A 26,799-nucleotide genomic window follows, 5' to 3' on the forward strand; every position below is an offset into this window, starting at 1 on the left:
GCAACTGTGCATGAATGCGGGCTTTATTAAACCTGGTCTGATTTAACCAAACACAAGCCCTTGTGCTCTGCTTAGGGGAAATGGTGAAAGTGTCAGGAAGACAGCATTCTCCTGGAGAAGCTGGCTGCTCATGGCTTGGATAAGTGCACTCTGCACTGGGTTAAAAACTGGCTGGATGGCTGAGCCCAGAGAGTGGTGGTGAATGGAGTCAAATCCAGCTGGTGACCGGTCATGAGTGGTGTTCCCCAGGGCTCAGTGTTGGGGCCGGTCCTGTTCAATATCTTTATCGACGATCTGGACGAGGGGATTGAGTGCACCCTCAGTAAGTTTGCAGATGACACCAAGTTGGGTGGAAGTGTTGATCTACTGGAGGATAGGAAGGCCCTACAGAGGGACCTGGACAGGCTGGATCGATGGGCCGGGGCCAACTGCATGAGATTCAACAAGGCTCAGTGCCGGGTCCTGCACTTCGGTCACAACAACCCCATGCAACACTACAGGTGGGGGGAAGAGTGGCTGGAGAGCTGCCTGGCAGAAAAGGACCTGGGGGTGTTGCTTGACAGCCACCTGAACATGAGCCAGCAATGCACCCAGGTGGCCAAGAAGGCCAATGGCATCCTGGCTTGTATCAGGAATAGTGTGGCCAGCAGAACTAGGGAGGTGAGAGTGCCCCTGTACTCGGCACTGGTGAGGCCGCACGTTGAGTATTGTGTTCAGTTTTGAGTCCCTCACTACAAGAAGGACATTGAGGTGCTGGAGCATGTCCAGAGAAGGGCAACAAGGCTGGTGAACAGCCTAGTGCACAAGTGTTACAACGAGCAGCTGAAGGAACTGAGGTTGTTTAGTTTGGAGGAGGCTGAGGGGAGACCTTGTGGATGTGGTGCTTAGGGACATGGTTTAGAGGTGGACCAGGCAGTTAGGTTAACAGGTTGGACTCGATGATCTCAGAGGTCCTTTCCAACCTTAACGGTTCTATGATTCTATGATGCTATGACAGGAGACATTTCTGTCTGAAGCTCCACGACACTCCTGGCGGGCAGGAGGCTGCTGGGCTGACGGCCTCCATGGTGACGGTCTTCCCTTTGTGGCACTGCTGAGCTAACGACTCCGCACTGGTGAGCCGTGAGCATAGAGATCTTGATTAAAATTTGTATTTATTTAAAATCCCGGCAGCGTGCCTTCCTGTCCTGGTTTCAGCTGGGATAGCGTTGATTTTTCTTCCTAGTAGGTGGTATAGTGCTGTGTTTTGGATTTAGGATGAGAATAATGTTGATAACACACTGGTGTTTTAGTTGTTGCTAAGCAGTGCTTACACTAAGTCAAGGACTTTTCAGCTTCCCATGCCCTGCCCGGTGCACAAGAAGCTGGGAGGGGGCACAGCCAGGACAGCTGACCCAGACTGGCCACAGGGCTGTTCCATGCCATATGCTGTCACGCTCAGTATATAAACTGGGGGAGTTGGCCGGGGGGCAGCGATCGCTGCTCGGGGACGTGCTGGGCATCGGTCGGCGGGTGGTGAGCAATTGTGTTATGTAGCACCTGCTTTGTATATTATTATTGTATTATTATATTATCATTATTGTTACTATTACGAGTACCTATTTCATTTTACTTCAGTTATTAAGCTGTTCTTATCTCAACCCACGCGTTTTCGGAGTGTCACCCTCCCCAGCCTCTCCCCGATCCCGCCGCCGGCCGGGGCTAGCCCCGGCCCCGCCGCCACGCTCCCCGCCCCGGGCCAGCGGGCGGCCCTGCCCCCCGGGCGGCCTTGAAGAGCCGCGGCCCTTCTGATCGATGTCTCGGCGCTCGGCCGCCGGCGGCCGCCATGGCGCTGAGCGGGGTGAGGGTGCTGGAGCTGGCCGGCCTGGCGCCGGCGCCGCTCTGCGGCATGATCCTCGCCGACTTCGGGGCCCAGGTGGTGCGGGTGGACCGGGTGTCCCGCTCCTCCCTGGCCGCCGACGTGCAGGGCCGCGGCAAGCGCTCCATGGTGCTCGACCTCAAGCAACGCTCCGGCGCGGAGGTGCTGAAGCGGCTCTGCTGCGAGGCGGACGTGCTCATCGAGCCCTTCCGCCACGGTGAGGCGAGGGCGGCCCCGGGGAGCGGCGGGGTAGGGGTGGGGGAGCGGGGCGGCCGCGGCCCGGGAGCAGCTCAGGGAGGCAGCGCGGTGCAAGCGGGAGGCCGGGGGGGTGGCAGGTGCGGGGCGGCGGGGTGCGGGGCCGAGGGGGCTCCTGTCAGCCTGTGACCTCTTGCCGGGCACCGTGGGACGAAGGGACCGGCTTCGGGGGCTCGTTTCGTGTGACGGGGTGAAAAATGCTACGGGCCGGGCCGGGATTTGTGAAGCGCAAGCAGCCCTGCAAAGCCGCAGGGAGGAGGCTGTGATGGTGCTCAGCCAGGGTGTCGTGGTGTAACCCCAGCCGGCAGCGGAGCAGCACGGGGAGAGAATCGGGAGGGTGACAGTCAGAAAACGCGTGGGTTGAGACAAGAGCAGTTCAATAATTGAAGTACAATGAAATAGAATAGTAATAATAATAGCAACAACAATAATAATATAATAATATACAAAGCAAGGGATACACAATACAATTTCTCACCACCTGCCGACCGATGCGCAACACCTTCCCAAGCAGTGATCCCTGTCCCCCAGCCAGCTCTCCCAGTTTATATACTGAGCGTGACGCCATACGGTATGGAATAGCCCTGTGGCCAGTCTGGGTCAGCTGTCCTGGCTGTGCCCCCTCCCAGCTTCTTGTGCACCGGGCAGGGCATGGGAAGCTGAAAAGTCCTTGACTTAGTGTAAGCGCTGCTTAGCAACAACTAAAGCATCAGTGTGTTATCAACATTATTCTCATCCTAAATCCAAAACACAGCACTATACCAGCTACTGGGAAGAAAAGTTAACTCTGTCCCAGCTGAAAGCAGGACACAGGGCCTTGCCCCACTGACTGAGGGACTGAACAAATAGTTCTGGACGGCATCGGAGGATGTCTGAGCTGAGGAGTCACACATGAGCTTGGGCATCAGTCCTGCTGACATAATTCAACTCACATTTGTAAGGTTAGCATGTGCGTAAGATGTAGCCGATAGTGGTCTAAGTCTCAGAGGTTGTGGTTCCTCTGAATACAGCAGATCTAACATGCTCTCTTCGTTCATAAACCATACCCAGACGCTCATCTGATGCTCATGCATGGGCTCTTTCAGTATCCCTTGTGTTCCCTGAGGATGCTGTTCTGTTATGAAGAGTATCATCAGGGTCAGGCTGGGCTCTGAGCAACCTGATCTGGTTGAAGATGTCCCTGCCCATTGCAGGGGGGCTGGACTAGGTGGCCTTTAAAGGTCCCTTCCAACCCAAAGCATTCTCATGCTTCAGTGAGGAGCTAGCTAAAGTGTTTTGAGGTTTCTGCAGTCAGTTTAGAAATAGAAGGCTGTATCAGTTAAACATCACACATCATAAACAGGTTTACATGTCCTCTGTCACAGATAATGCTTTTCATTCTGAAAATGGGATTTTATGATTGTGATGTTTTTTACCTTAAGAATTTTTGGTTTTGTTTGTTTTCATGGTAGCTACTTTCTATTTTCTAGTGGAATTTTTTTTTTTTTCTTATCATGGAAATTCCTGTTTTCTTTGGTTTTATAGGCACTTGCTTTTTTTTTTTTTTTAAATCTGGAAATGCAGGTAATTTTGTAACTAGACATTAGCTTTTATGGGCCTGTAACTAAACTTGGCAAGTCTGTGATCCAGCGTGAACCTGGTGTGAAGCAATGAGAAGATGAGAGCCCAAGTGGCAGGAGAGTTTCTTTAAACGCACATGTACCGTTGACCTTCCAACAATGACTTTGTGACACCAGGGTTTATTTGGCAGCCAGTTCTCACTTGTGCTTTTGAAAATCTTGCTGTTTACGAAATTTCACTGGTTTCTCCTTGGCATTAATCACATGGCACTGCCCAGTAAGTAATACAATAGAAACAGATCTTAAGCAATTTGAAGATTTAGTAATATTATGGATTAGCTTGTGAAACAAGTTGCAGTAATAGATTCTGGGGTGGAATAGGCACTGAAGTTCTGTTATCCCTTCCCCTGCAAAATGTGTCTCCCTGCAGTGTCAGTGTAGATTATATGGCATAGTCTGACCAAGATGCACTGAGCCAATAAAAATGTATCATTTATTTGCAACTTGAACTTGCTTCTTTTAAAGCCACTATTTTAGATCTGCAAGATCAGAATTTTAGCCTTGATTATTGTAAACCCATGCTGACCAAACATACATTTCATTGATTTCTAAAAGTTCCTTACCCTCTGCATTACAAAGGAACACATTTTCTTTTGTGCAGTTGTTCCAAATCATTTGTGGAATAGTGGCATGGTCCATTTGCATCAGTGAGCTAAAAGATCTAGGAACACATGGGGTACTGAGAGGCTAATACAGTAAGGAAAGTATAGTCCAGTGAAAGATGGAAGCAATTTCAAGTAATTTTAATGTGGAAAAGGTAAGAGTTTGCTCTTTCTCTCACTCTTTCTCTCTCTCAACAAGCCTTTGGTAGCTTTCTCTCTCATCCAATAGTACATGGATTACAGCAAGCTGTCTGGCAGTCTTTTGGGGAAGTAAAACAGGAAAAAAAAATGAAAAAAAAGAAAGGACCCTAAAGCTTAATTTCCACTTAATTGGCTTGTATTCAAAATGTATGCAGTATGTTGGTAGTTTATAACATCCTGGCTGTTCACATTGTAATACAGATACTGAATTAGAATGTATTACTTCATGAATTGCAATTCAGTTCTGTGGTTGTATAGTTTAACTTTGAACCATGTATATTTTGAGCCTTGTTAAAAATAAACGTGAATTAGGATTACATGCCTTTGTCTTTTTTAGGTGTCATGGAAAATCTTGGGCTTGGTCCAGAGGTCCTTCTACAGGAGAATCCCAGACTCATCTATGCTAGACTTACAGGATTTGGCCAGAAGGGAAAATATGCCAAGCATGCAGGTCATGACATCAATTTCTTGTCTTTATCAGGTAGGCTGTAAAATTTTCTGTCAAATAAGGCTTTTTTTCCCCCCTTAAATCAAGACTTAAGAGTTTATTGAAAGGTTATTTGCAGATAGCTCAAATCACCTGAGGTGCAGTCTGCTGAAACAGCTGAGCAGATCTGAAGCATCTCTGTCAGTGAACGGAGGATTTCCTTCTCTTTCTGTGTGCTTCTCCCTGCTCCTTTCTCTCCAGATGGCTTTGGCACTTGCTTAACCCTCTGTAAGCTCCCTCACAAGTCAAAAACTGGCCAGGAGAAATTAGGATGTTTTTCTGCCAGGTTATTGAGGTGAAGCAGTTCATTAAGGGATCCAACAAACATAAAAAGTCAGCACATGGAAAACGTGGGCTGGACAGGCTGTTCGTTTTGGCAGCAGCAGTGAGCTGTTAGGCTGGGTCAGCATGTCTTCTCAGGCTGTACAATATTTTGCTTCCTTTGTGCTGTTCAGTCTGAGAAAAGTTTTTCACTTTGAAGAGAAAGCTGAAGTTTTTATGCATTTTTGTCTGTCTTCAGGGCCTCTCTCCTAGAAAATCTGTATGCTTATAATCCCAAAAGGGCTGCAGATTATTTTGTGTGTTTGTGAGCAGCTTTTTTTTGAGCAAAAAAAACCTAGGCAGCCTAAGTCATTTGAGCTCTTGTGCTTTTCTGCTGTAAATATCTCTCCATTGCTACCAACCAAAAGGAAAGTAGGCTTAAAATAAAGCGGCAATGCTATGTTTCCTTAAGGTGTTGCAGACAATATGCTGGTTTTAAGTGTCATGTTTCTAGAAGTATGCAGTAACAAACAGCAACAAAATCACCCAGCTCTGGTGGTAGCAATCATGGCCCCACCTACTGCTGTTCACGCTGCTGCTGCCTCTGCTGCTTCTCGAGCCTGTGAGCGAGGAGAGAAAGTGGCCCAAAACTTCTTAGCTTCTAACTGGATAAAGCATTTCTTTTAGCCCCAGCAAAGGGCCAGAGCAGAGGCACTGCAAATGTGGTGATCCAGTATCACCTACTATGGGGAGCCATTGTGTTGTGGAATTAAGTTTCTTCAGGGATGGGTTCAGTCTTCTCTCGTTATGTGAGACTGTCAGAGAATAAAAAAGATTAAAGAAAGGACGCCTCGTTTGAAACACTTTTGACTTTGTGTCCAGATGATTTCAAAGTATTATGATATTTTTATTTGTTATTAGCACTGGGAAAGAGTCAGTACAGAACAGCATAGTCCGTCGCTACCTTAGATTGTAGTACTTTCTGTTGACAAAAAGAAGTGTTTTTTTTTTTCTCTGGAGCTGATTTAATCAGTAGTATTTTATTTAGTGGTGTCTTCCTAAAATTAAATCATTTTGCTTGAAATCTCACAGGTCAAGTTTTTCTGCCTATTTAAAGGAAATAGGACAACGTGTTTGGGAGGTACCATTCCTCAAAAATGAGATCTCATATCCCGAGTATTTTCCTGATGAGCTTTGGCTTTCTTTAACTAAAAAATGGCTTGCCTGAGGAACTCCAGATATATGTAAACATGTTAATCTGCTGGTGCCTGTGACGACCTGTTTAGACTGTTAAAAGTGAGGTTTTAGTCAGCGACAGGGCTTTACGTTTGCACTACAGGCTTTAGAAACTTCTTTATACTGTGCACTCAGTTGCTTGCGCTTAGGAAGTGCATTAGACCATTAGCTAACTAAACAGTGCATCAGAATCATGGAGTTTTCAGGAGACTTTGACCGTGTATGCTGCAAGTCTCAGACCTTAGGCTACAGACATAGGAGAGGTATGATCATACTGCAGAGTTTCTTGCTTGCCCAAAGGGAACCGCAATGAGGGAACTACAAAGAGTAAGGTGACAGTAAAGAGGTTGTTCAGGATGGCAGAGAAATGCTAACAGATTCAAAGCTCCATCTGAAGTAAACTGGTTTAGCCTTTGCTCTATTCCCTTTCTTTTCTGCATGATTTCTGGCATAAGCATTGGTTCCCTGTGTCTGTGTTGCACGCAATCAGAGATAACCTTTCTGTGTTACTCACCCACTCCTCTTTTTTTTCCCAAAGGTAGCTGAAGAGGGAGGATAGGACTAAAGTGCAGTTGTTGGTGTGAAAGACTTTGTTATGATTATTAACTCATGGCTTATGTGCACAGAAGACTACACGTCTGCATTTTTACTTTAAAAGATTCAAAGAAGAAAAATTTACCAAAGCTTCTTTGGGACATGTTCATAATGCCTATTGAATTCTTGTGAGGGAGGTTCTATGCATGTACAAAGTACTAATATAGAATTATTGCACACAAGTTTTTTTGGATGAAATTTTGTCCCTATATAGCCAAATTATCAATGGTTTATCTGTGAGACTTTTATTAATCTATTTATTTAAATGCATCGTCGCTAATATGCTTTCAGATATTCTATTCTTCTGTGAATTAAAGAGTAACTATTTGCTAAGACACAGCCGAGTAGAGATGGAAAACTGTTGGTAGAACTTTGCTTTGTCCCTTGTTTACTTGCACAGATTGAAAAGAATGAAACTTTAATTGTAGAAATGAATGTTTATCATTAATTTTATACTTATGTTTGCTTTGTTTGCTCCACTGTCAGGTGTGCTGTCAAAGCTGGGTAGAAAAGATGAAAATCCTTATGCACCCATAAATCTTCTGGCTGATTTTGCTGGTGGAGGTGTCATGTGTGCAATGGGCATTGTTACAGCCCTTTATGAACGTACGAAATCTGGCAAAGGGCAGGTCATTGATGCAAGTATGGTAAGTTTGGTCTTGAGGAAGGTGGGGTTTCTTAGGTTTGTTTGTTTGGGTTTTTTCCTGCTCTAGGTCTGTAAAAGGGAGGAAATTGGAGCTATTCATAAGGTTTAAAATTGAGAACTTGGGAAAGGAAAAGTAAGTAATAACATAAAAAGGCTATTCCTTCACCTGCAAGCAGTTTTCACATATCACTGTTGCCATAACATCCTTATCACACGGGACACACACTGTGGCTTTCCCTCTGTGCCATTCCCTATCTTTCCTTTTACCAGTCTGTCTTCTTCAAAAAATATTAGCTGTATATATTTTATGAGTAAGTTTGATGTATGGAAATAGGGTGTATAATAAACAATTAACATCATGCATAACAGCAAAAATTACGATCCTAATAAAATAAAGAATTGCATTAACTTTTTCCAACATACATCTGCTTATGAATTTGCAACAGGTCTTGTCTTATTGGAAGCACTGTGAATGATTACACTGCCACAGATTATTGCCAAGAAGTCAATTTCAAACACTTTGCGTTAATGTGCCGTAAAATAAATGAAAGGCTAAATTAGCTTAATAATGAATACTATGGAATTTTTCATTGCAAGGCCACCCACTTACACACAGAGGAAAAATACGTATTTACATTTATCCTTGAAACCTATATTATCTGCAAGTGTTTATTCTCTCTCTGTCTTTCTCCTTTTCTGTTTTTCTTTTTAAAGAGCATTGCAATTAAAATTTGACCTCCCTTCAAGGTGTTGTGATACAGTGAAAGCTGTAATTTGGACTTAAATATAAATTGAAAAAAATTATATTAATGTAAAAAAATCCCTTTGTTGAAGAGCTCTTGAAGGTAGGAGAATAGCAAGGGATGTTAGCTATCTTGACTTGAGTAAGTTTTTGACAAATTCACATGACATTCTCAGAAGCAGGCCATGGCATTATCGTCTAGGTGAAAATTTTATGGGATCAGTGCAAAACTGGTCTAATGTTTTTACCCTGACAGTAGTTATTAGTAGTTGATTGTCAAAATGAAGAACTTCTCAACTGGAGTTCCACAGGCATCTGTTTGTTAGGGTTTTTTCGGTGTTTTCTCCAATAAGCTTAATGGTGGATAAGCGATTGTGTTTAGTAAATTTACAGCTGATATGCATGCGGGAAGAACTACCAGTGTGTTGGACACTTGGATTAGAATTGAAAATGACCTTTTCAAATTGGAGAAATGACCTCAAAAAATTGGCTGAATTTCATGGAGACCACTGCTCTGTAGTTCTCTTAGGCAGAAACAATTAGCTGCACAAATGCAGCATGAGAACAATTGGCTAAAGTACAATCCTGAGGGTTTGTAGTAGTCACAAGCTGAACATGAGTCAACAATATCATGCTGTTGTAAAACACATACACACTGTATTAGGATGTATAAACAGGAAATAGAGCCAGCAAAGTTTCTGAAGTAACTCTTCTAATCTATTCAACATTTATAAGGCCTCAGGAAAATACTGTTTCTGATGCTGGCCATCATCTTTCAAAAAAAAAAATTACCAACTTGAGGAAGTCCGAGAAACACAACAAAAATTATGTGAGTCTGAAAACAAGACCTACAAAGAAAAACTGAAGGAGTTTGTATATTTGTGAGGCAAAAAGTGTGGAGAATTGTGACAAGTCTTCAAATATTTTAAAAGATATTTCTTGTAGTTTCGAGTATTACCTTGTTTTCACTATCGGTACTTTAAGTAATTGAAAGAATTGGTTATGAAAAGAATCACTGTAGGTGTGCTAATGTCCTAATGAGATCTCCAGCTCATTGGGAATGGAACGTGTTGTGTTTTTTTGTGTTTTAAGCCCTAAGAACTTCTCCCTTTCAATTTTTTCTTGTCTCATTGTAATTGTGGAATTTACAGTTCCCTGCTGATGTTCCTGGTGTCCTGTGAAATGGATGGAATATTGTCCCATATCACTGGATGTACTTTACCTGGCATTTTGATACGTTGATTTCACTTGAACAGACTTTCAGTGAGATGGTGAAAAACATACATGCATCATCAACAGCAAAGACAGTTAAATAGACTGGGTTGATGAGCCTGTTTTTATATCTAAGTTTGTTTCATGGAAATAGATATTTTTAAAATGGCGATACCGCAGCATTTCAGCTGTCATTTTGCTTTAACATTCTTTTTTAATAGGCCTATTACTTAAGTTGTTGTACAGTTTAGGTAGTCTGAATATGTTAATGACTCTGACACATGGTGGAATTTTCTCCAGTAGAAGAGGGAAAATGAATTTCTTTTTTAGCAGCTTTGTGTCCTCAGGATTACATTTATTAAGTTTTCATCTTACTTCATGGATTGTTTTGCTGACCACTTGTTTCTTTTTTCCTTTTATTGTAATGTCCATTTTTCTGAGGTAATCTAAAAAATTAATTATTTCTTGTCTTTGAGGCTAGTAATTCTAGATTGAGATCCAAATTTTTGTGATAGAAAAATTTGGTTTTTATCTTTTAGTTCTAATTACTATGTGGAAAGCTGAAAAATGGCTTTGGAGCATTCTTATGATCAGTAATATACACACGAGGAACGCCTCTAGTTAATGAAACTAAACTAATACAAAAAGAGGGTAGAGAGGATCAGGCCAAGGGCTAGAATTGCATCACCTGCTCACAGTGTCCCATGTTATTGTTGCGCTGCGTAAAAAGTAGACACCAGGTCCTGTGTTTCAGCTGTCTACCTCAGCAGAATTAAATATCTGGTCTGAACTGATTCATGTTAGTTGCTGTCTCTTCTTATTGACTCTATGGGGATCATAGGTATCTTACAGTGAGCCCGATAGTTCCCACGTGCCCAGTGGGATGTGGAGTGGACACTGAGGTATAATGCGGTAGGCGCAATGGTACATCTGCACTGTTGCACCACCCTGGAATAGAGGCATGTGAGCCAGGGCCACACTTCAGGTTCACACCAAACTCAGACACAGAGCCTTCTGCTGATGGTAGGCATCTGACCAAGCATGACTCAATCTTTGTGAAAAGACAGCCACAGGAGAGGATGGTGGTAATGATCACTTGCATAATAGTCTCATGGCAAGAGCATTTAGTTGTCCAACAGATGACTGGGGTTCCAGGTGTTTCTCAGCCTGGACGTATTCAAAACTGAAACTCCCACATCCTAGAGGCGTTCATCAGTCTCGAGGATAAAAATTAGGTTAGTGTGGATTCATTCTCAGTTTTGTTTGAACTGTTTCACTCTGCAGAAGGAACAGGAGACTTGCGAAGCAGACAGGTCACCCAGTGGGGTGGTGCCTCTGGGTTCTGGTCCCTGCCTCAGAGACTGCTGATGCTTTTAGCATGAGGGAGACATTAAGTGAAACACGTAACTGTTACTGTAATCATTCTGCAATTAGGCTAAGTGGAGTCTCCCCATGGTGTTCTTTTCATGTTTTAAAAGAAAATGACCATGTTAGCGTGTGTGTGTGGTGTTAGCATGTCTTTGGAGGTTTGGTGCAGATGTTAGACACCTTTTTACTTGTCTCTGAATTGCAGTGGGCCTCAGGCAGAAGCTAGCTGTCCAGTTGCCCAGCCAGGGATATTTCTAAAGTCCCTATACCAGTCCAAAACAGACGTGCTATTTTATTTGAAGTGTTTCCAGAGTTAAGTAGCACTGTACATAGGTATTGTAAGTAGTTCTGTCAGCACCAAAATCTAATTTGCAGTTAGAGTTTATTCTGATATTATCCTCATCTATTATTATTCTTACTTCCAATGTTTTTGTGTATTTTTTTGTTAATATGAGCAGTGCAGGATCAGAGCATTAGTAAAGCAGACACTATTTTGATATCCTTGCAATCATTTTGCAAACATGTAGATGAAGGTATACAGTATTTTCTCATATGAAAGTACTTTCATTGACTTTAACATGTGACAAATAGGACAGAAGTATTCCTGTCCTTGTGGCAGGTGCTTGAGAAAGAGCCCAAGTGATACACATTAAATGATGAAGCCTTCATGACTGCGTACTTCAAAGATTTGCATGTTTTAAATTCTTGTTTAGAACGGTAGAAACTAGTAGATCTTTCCATGTGAAAATTCAGTAGCTTTTTATTTTGGTACAGTCTCTGTGCTTTTCTCTATAGACAATATTAGGTTAATTTTACACAGCTGAAAATGAATCAATCAAAATGATACTCAAAATGGTACAGCTCAGGTTTTTCTCTGTTCCACTGGAATGTTTCAGGCCACATACTGTTACTGCCTCATCTTCTCTTACAGCTTTTCTAATGCAGTTGGAAGGAAATGGATTCTGCTGGTGAGCAAAACTGTAGGATGTGATTTTGCTTGGAAAGACTGGTACAAGCTTGATAACTATTGAAAAGCTGAACAAGCTGCATTTTCATCTTGTTATACTCCACATAGCCAAAATTTTAAGGAGCAAGTTGGAACGGGATTAAACATGTTTTCTAGTGCTGTATTCATCAGACGCTTGCCTATTTAGAGATTACCTTGCTACGTCTATGTACCTGCCAGTGATGAGAGTGGGAGAATAATTTTTGTTTTTACTTAGTGATGAAGATGAGCTTCCCAGTTCCCATGGTATGAGAGCTTTAACCTTTGATTTCTTTCCAGTTTTCTTCTAAAAATAGCAGTCTTACTATAATCAGTAAATCCGAAGAAGTTAATGTTGAGGTAAAAGTTTGATACTTACAGGACTGGTATAGGCATCTTGATTTCCAGAGGTTTAGGAGGCTTGACGGCTGTCAGATACTTGAAGTTCTATAGAGCCAAGAAGCTTGTCCCATCACCTAATTACTTACATTCTCTTTGTGAACTCCTAAGGATTATAAACTTGCTAAATGAGGAAACTTTGTGTGTTGAAAGTGCGTTATCCATCTGAAGCTGCATTATTACACCTATGCTCCTTGTTATTCTCTAATTCTAGATGATTTCACATATGCAATATATACAGTAATTGAAAATTTTAAGAAATTAAACTGCTTACCAGAGATCTTGTTATTAAAAATCTTACCAAAGGACAGAACCAGTAGTACTTCTTTGCTGTTTTGTTTATGTAGAATTAAGGTAATATGCCAACTAATTTACTGAAGCTGTTACTTTTCCTTTAAACCTTCAAGGTAGAAGGAGTAGCATACCTAAGTTCTTTCCTGTGGAAATCACAACATTTGGAATTTTGGAAGAGACCTCGAGGTGAGAACCTGCTAGATGGTGGTGCGCCTTTTTATGACACCTACAAGACCTCCGATGGAAAATTCATGGCTGTTGGTGCCATTGAGCCTCAATTCTATGAGCAGTTAATAAAAGGTAAGTAGCTTGGAGCAGTTGTTTCACATCAGCAAAGCATGACTGAATGAATTCTTTAATACTTGATTTTGATTCATGACATCGGTTATGTTGTTTTCTTTGTAAAAGCCAAACACTTCTTGAAACTACTTGGGTAGTAGTGTAGCAGTTCCGTTGACTTTCTTCTTCTAGCAATAGATTTCTTTCTTTTCCATCCCTTCTTCACCTTACCCTCAGAAACTACACTTCAATTACAGGGTTTCTTCTGGAGTTATGGTAATGGTAGTCTATGATGTGGCTGGAGTGCTAAACAACTATTTTTGGAAATCTGTTTTTTTTGAGGGATTGTGAATATACTTTAAAAAGGAGACCTAATCCTTTGGTATTGCAGATAAAATTTCAAGCAATTTCAGTTATTTGTGCTCTAATTTTTTTTAAAAAGAAACTATTTCAGTTGTTTCAGAAATGAATGTTCATTGGAAGTAGTTCATAATATGTCTTGATAGACTGGAATTTTTCTAGAAGCAAAGTTCGCTTTCTAAATTAATTTCCACCACAGAATTTCAGAGTGCTTTTAGTGTCTGGCTATGGATATAATTTTTAAATTTGACTGAAGACTCTTTAAATATTACTGTAAAATATGATTTATCTATTTGGTAAATTAGAATGGGTCATGTAAAATAATTGTGTGAACTTAAAACAGAAATTTGCAGGTGCCTCTTTACCTTTGAAACTATTTGTGTGCTTCAGGCTTTTGATCAGATGTGCTCTTAGCTTCTTATTGGTTATTTAATTTAAAAATAATTTCTTCTGTTGTGCTCCTTTGGTGGATTGCTATGCTTTCCACACAGAATTTATGAAAATATAAAAAATTCACAAAAGAATTTGGTATTTATTGTCTTTCCATTACTCTGACTATGAAGGATATAAAAAGTTCTCGATCTAATTTTAGTTTTGCTTAATGAGTAGAAGGAATACCAACAAAGGAAATACTTGAAGTGGATGTACCCAGTATTATGTGAACCACTTTTGTACATGCATGACTTACGTGTGGTAAACCTTTGCTGAGTGAGGGTGGCAGTGGAGTAGCTTCTTATTCTTGCTCAGTCTCTCCCCACTGATTATTCCTTGAAATGCAGCATGGATACCTGTACTGTTTTTGGCAGGGATAGAGTTAATTTCCTTCATAGTAGGTTGTAGGCTATGTTTTGGATTTGTGCTGGAAACAGTGTTGATAACACAGGGATGTTGTAGTTACTGCTGAGCAGTGCTTACACAGCATCAAGGACTTCTCTGCTCCTCATACTGCTCCACCAGCGAGTAGGCTGGGGGTGCATGAGAAGCTGGGAGGGGACACGGCTGGGACAGCTGACCCCAGCTGACCAAAGGGGTATTCCATACCATGGAATGCTCAGCAGTAAAGGCTGGGAGGGAGGTTGGCTGGGGGGCTGCTGCTTGGGGACTGGCTGGGCCTCGGTCAGTTGATGGTGAGCAATTGTTTTCATTTGCATTGCTTGTTTTTCTTGGGTTTTATTTTCCTCTCTCATTGTTATTGGGTTTTTCCCCCTCTTTTCCTTACATTTTTTAAAATTTTTATTATTTGTTTGTAATTATTAAACTTTTTATCTCAACCCACAAGTTTCTTTCTCACTTTTACCCTTCCAATTCTGCCCCCATCCCACCAGGGGGAAGGGGAGTGAGTGAGCAGCTGTGTGGTGTTTAGGTGCCGGCTGGGGCTAAATCATGACAATTCCTCTCACAGGCAGTTACGGCCAGCTCAGCCCAGATCAGCTACATTGTGCTAACAAGAGCATAGTCAGTGCCAGGGCCTGCAATTCCAGGAGTTTTTGAAATTCAGGAGCACAGTAAGATGAAATGAAGGTATGGTGTTGTAAGGTGGGGTATGCCTTTGGTGAGCAGGATCCCAAAGAGAGAACTTGTTCTGTACACTTTGGCTTTGTTCTCTTGCAACCTGTGGTGCTACCAAAGTTCTTGCGCATCTGTGGCTGTAAATGGCTGCTTCTCTGTCTAGCTTAAAAAGGGCTGTGCAATTGCATAGAATATCCAAACTGGCACATGCTGATACATGAAATGCATAAGGCAGGCTCCTGGGGTGACTCAGGGACATGTCCAGCATTATATGGTGCCCTCAGATCAGATGTCAAGTTTGGAAGAGCCATGTTCTTGGCTGAAGAAGCTGGTACTTTGTCCCTCATTGTCCTGAGAATAACTTGTTTGTGAACTCCAGTTCTAAGCTATTCAATCTTGAAAAGGACAGTATAGTTGATTGTTTTACACTTTGCAGTTCTTTGAAATGTTATTCTCATTCAATCCCTTGAGATTTTTTTGCTTTCAAGAAATGGAGTTGGAGAACAAAAACAAATATAAAAGTGTATCAAAGTAAAATGTAAGCGCTTGCTCTGGAAGTCAGGGAATTTGGAATTCCAATACTCTTCAGGGAGAATGTCTGTATTAAATACAGAGGAAAAAAGAAAGTAATAAAGCTGCTTACTCAAATACCCATATGTTTGTCTTAAAGTGATGAAACACAGGCCTGCAGTATTCATGGCTGCAATATTTTATTCTTCTCTAGAGATTAAGTTGAATAGTACTTAACTTCTGAGCTACAGGAGTGGGATGAAATCTATATTCATTCAGAAAAAAATTTATAATGCAGTCTGGTCTTGTTTGTCACTCTTCTTCTCAGTGAACCTTTGCTGGACACTCCAGTGTTCTTGTATTGATCATTGCTACAGGGCAAGACTCAGGCTTTTCTCTCTCAACCTGCAAGCCAGCTTATCTAGAAAGAATCATAGAATCATTAAGGTTGGAAAGGACCTCTGAGATCATCGAGTCCAACCGTTAACCTAACTGCCTGGTCCACCTCTAAACCATGTCCCTAAGCACCACATCCACAGGTTTTTGAATACTTCCAGGGACTGTGATTGTACCATTTCCCTGGGCAGTCTGTTCCAATGCCTAACCACTCTCTCCATGAAGAAATTTTTCCTAATATCTAATCTAAATCTCCCCTGGCACAACCTGAGCCCATTTCCTCTTGTGCTATCACTTGTTACTTGGGAGAAGAGACCAACCCTCACCTAGCTACAACCTCCTGTCAGGTAGTTGTAGAGAGCAATAAGGTCTCCCCTCAGCCTCCTCTTCTCCAGACTAAACAACCCCAGCTCCCTCAGCCGCTCCTCATAAGACTTGTGCTCTAGACCCTTCACCAGCTTCATTGCCCTTCTTCGGACACACTCCCGCACCTCGATGTCCTTCTTATAGTGAGGGGCCCAAAACTGAACGCAGCATTCCAGGTGCTGCCTCGCCAGTGCCGAGTACAGGGACGCTCTCACCTCCCTGGTCCTGCTGGCCATGCTATTCCTGATACAAGCCAGGATGCCATTGGCCTTCTTGAGCACCTGGGTGCATTGCTGGCTCATACTCAGCTGGCTGTTGACCAACACCCCCAGGTCCTTTTCTGCCAGGCAGCTCTCCAGCCACTCTTCCCCCAGCCTGTAGTGTTGCATGGGGTTGTTGTGACCCAAGTGCAGGACCCAGCACTGAGCCTTGTTGAATCTCATACAGTTGGCCTCGGCCCATCGATCCAGCCTGTCCAGGTCCCTCTGTAGGGCCTTCCTACCCTTCAGCAGATCGACACTTCCACCCAACTTGGTGTCATCTGCAAACTTACTGAGGGTGCACTCGATCCCCTCATCCAGATCATTGATAAAGATATTAAACAGAACTGGCCCCAGTACTGAGCCTTGGGGAACACCACTCGTGACCGGTCGCCAACTGGATTTGACTCCATTCACCACCACTCTGTGGGCTCAGCCGTCCAGCCAGTTTTTTACCCATCAGAGAGTGCACTTATCTAAGCCATGAGCAGCCAGCTTCTCCAGGAGAATGCTGTGGGAGACAATGTCAAAGGCCTTACTAAAGTCCAAGTAGACAACATTCACAGCCTCTCTCTCATCCTCTAAGTGGGTCACCGTGTCATAGAAGGAGACTAGGTTGGTCAAACAGGACCTGCCCTTCGTGAACCCATGCTGACTGGGCCTGATCCCCCGGTTGTCCCGCACATGCTGCGTGATGGCACTCAGGATGATCTGCTCCATGACATTCCCCGGCACCGAGGTCAGGCTGACAGGCCTGTAGTTCCCCAGATCCTCCTTCTGACCTTTCTTCTAGATGGGTGTCACATTAGCTAACTTCCAGTCATCTGGGACCTCCCCATATGACCAGGACTGCTGGTAAATGATGGAGAGTGGCTTGGCCAGCTCCTCTGCCAGCTCCCTCAGTATACTCGGGTGGATTCTGTCTGGCCCCATGGACTTGTGGGCATCCAGGTGGAGGAGCAGGTCAGTGACTGCCACCTCTTCGACAACTGGGGCTTCATTCTGCATCCTATCTCCATCTCCCAGCTCAGGGGCCTGAAAACCCCGAGGATGACCAGTCTGACTATTAAATGCTGAGGCAAAGAAGGCACTAAGTACCTCAGCCTTCTCCTCATCCTTTGTGATGATGTTTCCCTCTGCATCCAATAAAGGAGGGAGATTCTCCCTGGCCCTCCTTTTGTTGCTGATATATTTGTAAAAACTTTTCATGTTATCTTTAACAGTGGTGGCCAGTTTAAGTTCTAGCTGGGCTTTTGCCTTTCTAATTTTCTCCCTGCATAACCTCACAACATCCCTGTAGTCCCCCTGAGTCACCTGCCCCTTCTTCCAAAGGCCGTAAGCTCTCTTTTTTTTCCTGAGTTCCAGCCAAAGCTCTCTGTTGAGCCAGGACGGTCTTCCCTGCCTGCTCATCTTTCAGCACACGGGGATGGCCTGCTCCTGTGGCTTTAAGACTTCCTTCTTGAAGAATGTCCAGCCTTCCTGGACTCCTTTGCCCTTCAGGACTGCCTCCCAAGGGACTTTCTCAACCAGACTCCTAAACAATCCAAAGTCTGCCTTTCTAAAGGGTAGTGGTTTTGCTGACCACCTTCCTTACTTCTCCAAGAATCAAAAACTCTATCATTTCATGGTCGCTGAGCCCAAGACAGCCTCCGACCACCACATCGCCCACCAGGCCTTCTCTGTTCGTAAGCAGCAGGTCCAGCAGGGCACCTCCCCTGGCTGGCTCGCTTACCAGCTGTGTCAGGCAGTTATCTTCCACACACTCCAGGAACCTCCGAGACTGCTTTCTCTCTGCTGTGTTGTATTTCCAGCAGATATCAGGTAAGTTGAAGTCTCCCACGAGAACAAGGGCTAGAGATTGGGAGACTTCAGCCAACCACTTGTAGAATGCTTCATCTGTTTCTTCATCCTGGTTGGGTGGTCTATAACAGACTCCCGCCAGGATATCTACTTTTTTAGCCTTCCCCCTGATCTTTACCCATAAGCACTCAACCTTATCATTACCTTCATTGAGCTCTAGACAGTCAAAACACTCTCTAACGTACAAGGCTACCCCACCACCTCTCCTTCCTTGCCTGTCCCTTCTAAAGAGCTTGTAGGCATCCATTGCAGCACTCCACTCATGGGAGTTATCCCGCCATGTTTCTGTGATGGTGACTATGTCATAGTTTTCCTGCCACGCAATGGCTTCCAGCTCCTCCTGCTTATTGCCTATGCTGTATGCATTGGTGTAAATGCATTTCAGTTGGGCTATAGATCTCTTCTCCAATACAGGCATGCCACCCCTAGGCTCATCCCTAGCAAGCCTGGTTTTATCCCCTTCCCCCTTCGCATCTAGTTTAAAGCTCTGTCAGTGAGGCCTGCTGACTCCTGAGCCAGAATCCTTTTCCCCCTTTGTGACAGGTGGACCCCATCTGTCTCCAGCAGGCCTGGTGCCATGTAAACTGCCCCATGATTGAAAAACCCAGAATTCCACTGCTGGCACCAGCCTCTGAGCCACATGTTAATGAGGTGGGTCTTCCTGCTCCTTTCCATATGCCTCCCGGGTACTGATGGGATGGCGGAAAACATTACCTGTGCTCCTGATCCTTCAAGCAATCGCCCCAGTTCTCTGAAATCCCCTTTGATCGTCTTTGTACTTCTCTCGGCTACCTCATTGCTGCCAACCTGAACAGCCAATAGTGGGTAACAATCAGATTGTACCAGCCTAGGGAGCTTCCTAGTAATGACTCTGACCCGGACCCCAGGGAAGGAGCACACTTCCCTATGGGATGGGTCTGGTCAGCATATCAGGCCCTCTGTTCCCCTCAGAAGGGCGTCGCCTATGACAATTACCCTTCTTTTTTTCTTACCAGTGGCCGTTGTAATGCGTGGGGCTGACTGGCTCACCCTCGTCAACCCGCTGGATGGATCTTTGTCCGTATCTTCATCCTCCTGACCCTTGAGTTTCAGAGCCCATACCTATTGTGTAAGGGCACCTGGGGGAGCGAGATCGGCCGGGAGAGGATTTGCTTGCTGCGCTGAGCAGGGATCTGTTTCCATCCTCCTCCTTCTCTTAGGTCCCCTCCTTCTGTCTGGTGGCAAGAGGGTAGGGGAGCCTCTGCTTCTCTTGATGTTTCCATCTGGCGTGCTTGTCTCAGGGATGGTAGGGAGTGGCTCCACCAGTCTATTTCCATCTCGCAATCCCTGATACTCCTCAGTCTTTCTACTTCTTATTTCAGCTCTGCCACCATGCTGAGCAGATCCTCCACCTGGTTGCACCTCATGCAGGTGCTGTCTCGGCAGCCCTCCATCACCAGAGCAAGGCTCTGGCACTCCCTGCAGTCAGAGACCTGGACGGCTGCTCCATTTGCGTCGCCACATCCCTTCTGGCGATGGCTCTTACCTGAGTGGGAACCATGGCTAGGTCAAGAGGCTGAAGCCTCTGATGGATGAATCCAGCGGTCAGGAATATAACATGATTACTGACCAGTCTCTGTCTTACTTAGATAACTCTTTACTGAGGAAAATGTTAAAATTATCTCTTTTCCTCTTAGTTGTTTCTCAGAAATTCAGAGCATAAAGTTGAAGCAGCAGCTATGAATTCATCTGCCTATACTGGGAGACCCACATTGGACAACTTTATTTTCAAGTTTGAAAGTATTCCTTGTGCTTACAATGCACAGAAATGGCTTGATTTTAACAGCTGAAGTTTCAAAAATAGTTATTCCAGCAATAAAGAACTGATGTATCTGTTTGTAAGTAGACAACAACTGCAGTCACAGCTGTGCCTGTGTTTCAGTCTGTTTTGGTCATATTTTAAAAATCCTACATACAGAGTACAATCTTCTAAGGAAATTTTGCTTTTTGCCTTTAATTGTATCACAGTCTTTGCTTGCTTAGAGTCAATAATTTTTTTTTGTTTATTTTGTAAAAGTGCGTTGTTTAAAATATCAGACCGAACTCAGGGTTTTTTCACAATATTGCTTTTAAAAATAAGTGGTCTTTCTTCATTGTATTTTAGGTGCATATTATGAATTGTTCAGATTTTCACATAGGAAATATTTATCCCCTTCAGTAGTTATGGTTGCAAGCTCTCTGAAGCAATAGTGTACTAAATTAAAACAGCAGATCCTCCTTGTGGCTTAGGGATTTTTTCCTTTCTGGGATATCTATTGCAGGCATTCAATTCAGAATTTAAGCCTTTGAGTGTTATAGGGAAGAAAAAGCTGCTTGTGAGAATTTTATTGCTCTTTCACAAACCCAAGGTGCTTTGACTTAGACTGAGTTGTCTGTTCCAGGCATTAATTCCCTGCTTTGAAGTAGTTTTAAAATGGTATGTTCCAGTTATAATTTCCATAATTTTATTTCATACTTTTTTTCCATAATTCTGGTCAGTTCTGCTGGTGAGCAACTTGGTGCTGTTCCAGATAAAATATATTCAAAAGCCGCTCTATGTCTCTCTGAGAACACAAGGACATGAGTGTTGCAGATGTAAGAGTTGGAGATATTAAGATTGCAGAATTGAGAAAGGAACAGGATTTCTGAACCATTTGTCACTGCTCACAGAATTCTGGTTAGCCAAAGTGAAACTAATTTCCTTTTGGTTTGGGTTCACTTCAGTGTTTCCCTGCAGAATTAGGAACCCAGTGCTGGACCAGAGCGCAGTTAATGACAGGGTGAGGAAAGTTCTTAAGGGGTCTGCAGAGGGAAGCTAAGTTTAAGAAAATACAGCATCTTAGTTTGAGAAGATTGTTGGCTTTGTAGATTGTGCTTGGCAAGGAAAATTAAATTTCTGCTTGCCATGAATTTATGAATTTTTTAAAAAAAGGTTATACGAGAAACTGAAGCTATATAAAACAGATGGTAAATATTTGCTGTAGTAGCTGTGATATTAGGAGTTGTATTCTGGGCTCACTATAGACTATTTGCTGTTAACAAACATTCTGTAATCCTTTTGCTTATGTTAATTGTATTACTACAAAAGTCAGCCAATAAATAAAATGCCTTTGCATCTTATGAAAAATCTGATGTAAGAAACGTGTGCTACTAATGTTAAGTCTCAACATTTTGACAGAAAGAGACAGAATGTCTTTCAGCTGACCTGTAAATTGCTTCTGCAGGTTTCCCTTGATTTTTAGCAATATGTGCTTAGTATTGCTGTAGCCGTGCTGCAAGAGGCATGCACAACACAGTAAATTTTGTATATCAGGTGAGAGTAAAGGTTTGGTTCTGCATTAGTCATATGGTGTGCACTCAGTTACATAAGGTGAATTTAGTGTCAACTTACATTGATGTGAAAAGCACCAACAGTCACTAAAGTTCTCAACATGTATTTGATAGTACTCCTTTCATACTACTTTGATAATTGTACATTGTGTGACTTCTATTTAAAAATGAGAAAAATTATGAAACACTTGAAAAACATAGTTTACATCATTATGAAGGATTTCCGCAGGCCCCTCCATTTTGTGATTGTAAAGTATTGTATACTGTATAAAAAAATCTGCTAATACACTGAATTCAGTACATTATTATTATTAAGACATGCAAAGTGGATGAACAGTTTCCTCATTACCTTTTAGACACCCTCAGTTACACATAATGTTAAACTTTATTTGAATGTACTTATCATGGTAAGCCTTAAACATTGTACAGATACTGTAGAGGGCCAAGTTCTTGCTGCACCAAAACATTTGCAGTTGTGGTAATTAAATACGTAAACTTGGAGGACAGCTATGCATGCATTTGCAGTGATGCTCTTGTAGTACTCTGGGCCTGATGAACCTTTTGCTGAACTGTCACTTTCTAAAAAATGATTTAGTTTCAGAAGTTTGAGCACAGAAAAAACTTTACATAGTTAACTTCAATGAACATTCACTACTGTCTTGGAATATTCTAAAGTTTAATTCCCTCTCAGAATGAAAATGAATTAGAGAGAGAGTAATGGCATACACCTTATGGCTGTGGTTTGGGCCAAAATTAAGGATTCCCATACTAGATGGTTCTGTTCGGTCATGTTGTGACAATATAATTTCAGAATTACTGTGCTATGAGCATACAATTTTGGAAAGAAAATCAGCAAGTTAAAACAAGAAAATCTTGAACAAAGCTGTGCTAGGGATCCTCAGTAGTCTTTTAAAATAGTATGGCTGAAATACTGTAAGAAACCATTTCCAACATACTAAAGCAACTTCGCTGATTTATCTAATGAATTTTACTGTTTTCTCTCTCTTGAAATAGGTGCCTAATTTTACTGCAGTTTGTCCAAGAAGTTCTGTAGAAATAGAGATTTCAATTTGTTGCATTAATAAAGGACGTGCAGATATATGTCAACAGAGCTATAGCATTTAAAGGAGACTTAAAGCTATATCATTATAAGGAGGCTTAATTTTTCATTTTTCAAAAATCATTGTTTGAAGTCTGTACTGGGGTAGGTTACTGGGCTTTTCTAAACAAAAATCCCTAGGTGAAAATTTGAACAAAAAAACTTGGAAACAGGTTGTGATTGCTTTACCAGGTATTCTGTGCAAAAGATACTTTGCTTTTGATTATGTTGGGTGAAATCTGTCATCCTGTGGTATCCCAAACAATTCTGTGCTGTGTAATTGTTTCCTTGTTGACTCAGTCGCTCCTGCTGTGATTCTGTTTGTCTGCACCACAAGTGGTTAGCACAAGCTGGAAAATGAGAAGCTGTAGTGTTTAAATGCTGTCGGTTCGTGCTATTTAAAGTTGAAGTCTTCAGTGGTCAATGGAAAATGAGCATGTAATATTAAATTCCAGGTTCTGCATATTGTTCTATTTTGCTAGAGCATGTACGGTTAGGTTCAGCCAGCTTTCCATCTGGCATGATCTTCAAATATAATTGTGTAATGGGGTAATGGTAGAGCTCTGTTCATGTTGGACTGGCTGCTAGAACCCAAACCATAATTAATAAGCAAATAAATACTTATGAAACAATGTTTCTAAGGAAGCTGTAGAAATAGAAGATACAGAAAGGGTGTTTTTTGCCTATCTACAGATAAAGATTAGAGGAGTTCTGTGTAAATTCTACCTGCAAACAGGCATCTAGTAGCCAAGCCTCTTAACAGTTGCAAGTGAAATCATCAATCTGATACCAGATATCCAAAGATATAAGAAAGCATGTTCAAAATCTTTGCAGAACTCCACATTTTCTCTGCCTTTTACACAGAGCTGTTGTTTTCTAAGCAGCTCCCTTTTTTTGTTGTTTGTGGAGCATTATGATGATAGTTGTTCTCTAGCCTTTCTAATTTCTCAAATTAAGTGGTTTCTTATCCCTGCTTTTTCTGAATTTTTCCTGCTGTGTTCATGCTCCTGAATTTCAAGATGTGACTGTTTGGACAGCCTTCAATATACCACGTGTTATTTCTATTTGATGTCGTAGAGTCTGTTTGTACCTCTGTTTGTACTATCTCAATTTTGAAAGCGTGCTTTAAATGCCTTTTCTCTTTCTTGTTTCTTACCTCCTTTTTGAGACAAACCCTACATAACAGTTCTTGGATCTCCTTGAAGTAGGAGAGTGGAAGGGTAGGGAGTGCAGAGAGCAGAATCCATGAGAACAGAAACAGAGATGGGAAACTGGCTGCACAGGAGAGATGTAAAGGTGGTGCTTAGTTAAGGGAAGGACCTAAGACTTGCCTAGTTCAGGAAATTTTCAGTACAAAGCATATGTGTCCATCTTCTGCTCTTGTGTCTCAGAAAGAGCGTGTGTATTGCGTACCTAGGTGGTCTATGCGACCGATCTTCTGGGAAGCAGAGGTCTTAAGCAGTTTAGTGAGTGGAAGGGCTATGGTTTCACGTTTCCAAAAGAGCAGCAGTGGAGAGTTGGAGCCTGGGAAGAGGGGAGAGCAGCAAACGCTGCTGGAGTCTGTTTGGAGTGAGGGAGTCGAGAAGCAGGTTAGTTAATCCACAGGCACCTGCAGCTGGGCTGCCTCATGCACGTTGAATCTGGGTATATCTATCCACACCATCTTCTCATCTCTGGCATAGACATAACCCAATCACGCTGGACACACTGCAGCCTCCTGAATGTCTAGCTCTGGCAGATGTACTGGCTTCTAAGAGATAAGTATATTGCTGTAGTCCAAGACTCATTCAGCAGACTTTTGTGTTGCTGCTGCCAGGTAGGGAATACAGTGCCTATTACAGAAAATATTCTCAGGACAAAATGTTATCTCTAGGCAGCTGCTGCTCTTATGAAGTGTTTATACAAATGACTGTTTATTATATATACTTAGTAAAAGGTTATAGCTGATGCGGCTTAGTCTAATTGCAAATAATAGAACATTTTATTCTTCTGCTCCCTCCTCCTCAATCATAGATACCATAATAAAGTTTGAAGCGACTTTTAGTTAGTATGTTCTGCTGCGTTGGACTGCCTGCAAAACATTAGCTTCTCAAGGAACATACTTCATTGTGGGCAGCACTTCAATTTATGTAAGCTATACTACGTAAAACTTTGCTTTTCTCCTTTCAGGTCTTGGGCTAGATTCAGATGGACTTCCCAGTCAGTGGAGTTTCTCTGACTGGCCCAAAATGAAGAAAAAATTTGCGTCCGTATTTGCACAGAAGACACAAGCTGAGTGGTGCAGCATATTTGATCATACTGATGCCTGTGTGACCCCTGTTTTATCCTTTGATGGTGTTGCCTCACATGAGCATAACAAAGAAAGAAGATCTTTTATCAAAAATGATCAGGAAGAGATAAGTCCTAGACCTGCTCCTCATCTATCAAGGACCCCTGCTGTTCCATCATTGAAAAGAGATCCTTTTATAGGGGAACACACAGAAGAGATACTTCTAGAATATGGATTTACTAAGCAAGAGATTACTAAACTTTATCAGAATAAAGTAATAGAATTCCGTAAACCAGAAGCTAATTTGTAACCTCTAGCTATGCAGATCAGAAAAATTTCAGGCTGATACAGTATGTTTTAATGCATTAAAATTGAATTATATGACACATAAATATTTACCTGATATAGCTTTTAAATATTTTTTTTTAAATTATTGAAGTTTTAAATTTAATTGGAAACAGTGGGAGTTATGTACTTGTGTACCTGGATGGTCTACAGTCTAGAATGATACCAAAATTGTGTTCTGAAGATCTACACAGTTTGCTTAGTAAGCAGCTGTAAATCCTCAAAATGTCTCTTTAAATATCATATCCTGTGAAATGTTTCTTTTTATTTAGTTACATACATTTAGTTTAATAGTTACACCGTTGCTTTGCTTTCATGTAACTACAACATGTATTACAATACTTCTCATAAAATATATTCTTCCTAAACAAGTGATTGTGTTGCTTAATCATAGATTAGAAGGGATTTTTTTCTATATATTTTATTAATTCATTTGTATTATCATGCCAAAGCAATGATCAAAATAATGCTGTTTTCTTACGTGCTGCTGTAGTTATTATTATAAAGTAATTCTATTAAGTAGCTTGACTACATTTTCCTAATGCAGTCTCCTGATTTTATTACATTTGGAATTTCAGTTTGCCTAGAAAATCACTTCAGAATGAAATTTGTTATTTTAAAAGAGCTGTCAGGTATTAATACTTTCCTCTCTTTTTGGAAAAATGGTAGGCAACTTAGCTGCACAGGTTTTAAACAATGGTTGTTCCATGGTGGTTTTCATTTCCTTCAAAATTAAACTGTTATTTGAAACAGTCTCCTTCAAGGCAAAAAATATATGCTTTTTAAAAAGAATTAGTTATATGGCCTTAATACAGTTTTCTTTAGTCTGACATGTCAGGAATTATGATATGAGGTGTTGGGTTTTTTGATAATTTTGTCAGAGTATTTACCTTGCTGAAGATTAGTTTGTTGCTTACGAAGACTTCCAAAGCTGAGATATACTTTAGCTCATTTTACATGGGTCATGCCAAAATGTCAGTATTATTACTATAAAAAAACCTTTTACGTTCTACTACATAAACACCTGTCTGGAAGCAAGAATTATCTAGTAGGTCTTGACAAATTAGATAAAAAATCAGCAAAAACATCCTAAGTTTCCAGCTGATAATCACTCTAATGTGAATTACTGAATATTATACACCATTACAGTAAGATTTGACAATTTGCTGAGTCGCAGATGCATCTGATTGTGTTGGAAAACAATAAATGTTGTCAAATGTCATCCCCAGTGCACCTAAGTTTTGATCTCAAAATCGCTGAAGACAATTTAAAAACTCATGTTAACTACAGGTGTTAACCTCAGGGGTCCGTAGTGGGACCAGTACTGTTCAATATGTTCATCAGTGACACGGACAGCGGGATCAAGCGCACCCTCAGCAAGTTTGCAGGCGACACCAAGCTGAGTGGTGCAGTTGACACACCTGAGGGACAGGATGGCA

The 26,799-nt window shown here is 42.0% G+C and overlaps 1 protein-coding gene across 1 annotated transcript; it reads left to right on the forward strand.

Moving 5' to 3' along the window:
* The first annotated feature begins 1,778 nt into the window (after window positions 1-1,778).
* On the forward strand, window positions 1,779-25,732 carry AMACR (alpha-methylacyl-CoA racemase). The gene is made up of 5 exons (XM_087773259.1): window positions 1,779-2,075; window positions 4,873-5,016; window positions 7,600-7,760; window positions 12,873-13,059; window positions 24,916-25,732. The coding sequence occupies exons 1-5, from the start codon at window positions 1,826-1,828 to the stop codon at window positions 25,323-25,325; spliced, it is 1,152 nt and encodes a 383-aa protein (XP_087629385.1). The 5' UTR covers window positions 1,779-1,825; the 3' UTR covers window positions 25,326-25,732.
* The last annotated feature ends 1,067 nt before the right edge of the window (window positions 25,733-26,799 follow it).

This window comes from Nipponia nippon, unplaced genomic scaffold (genome assembly GCF_047370975.1).
Source record: "Nipponia nippon isolate SJK-2023a ecotype South Korea unplaced genomic scaffold, ASM4737097v1 scaffold_39, whole genome shotgun sequence".
NCBI classification, from domain to species: Eukaryota; Metazoa; Chordata; class Aves; order Pelecaniformes; family Threskiornithidae; genus Nipponia; species Nipponia nippon.

Bases quoted from the DNA above. Each gene is read 5' to 3' on its own strand.
- AMACR (XM_087773259.1), top strand. From the start codon at position 1,826: ATGGCGCTGAGCGGGGTGAGGGTGCTGGAGCTGGCCGGCCTGGCGCCG. The intron at 5,017-7,599 runs GTAGGCTGTAAA...CTCCACTGTCAG, and splicing joins CAATTTCTTGTCTTTATCAG to GTGTGCTGTCAAAGCTGGGT. The intron at 7,761-12,872 runs GTAAGTTTGGTC...TAAACCTTCAAG, and splicing joins AGGTCATTGATGCAAGTATG to GTAGAAGGAGTAGCATACCT.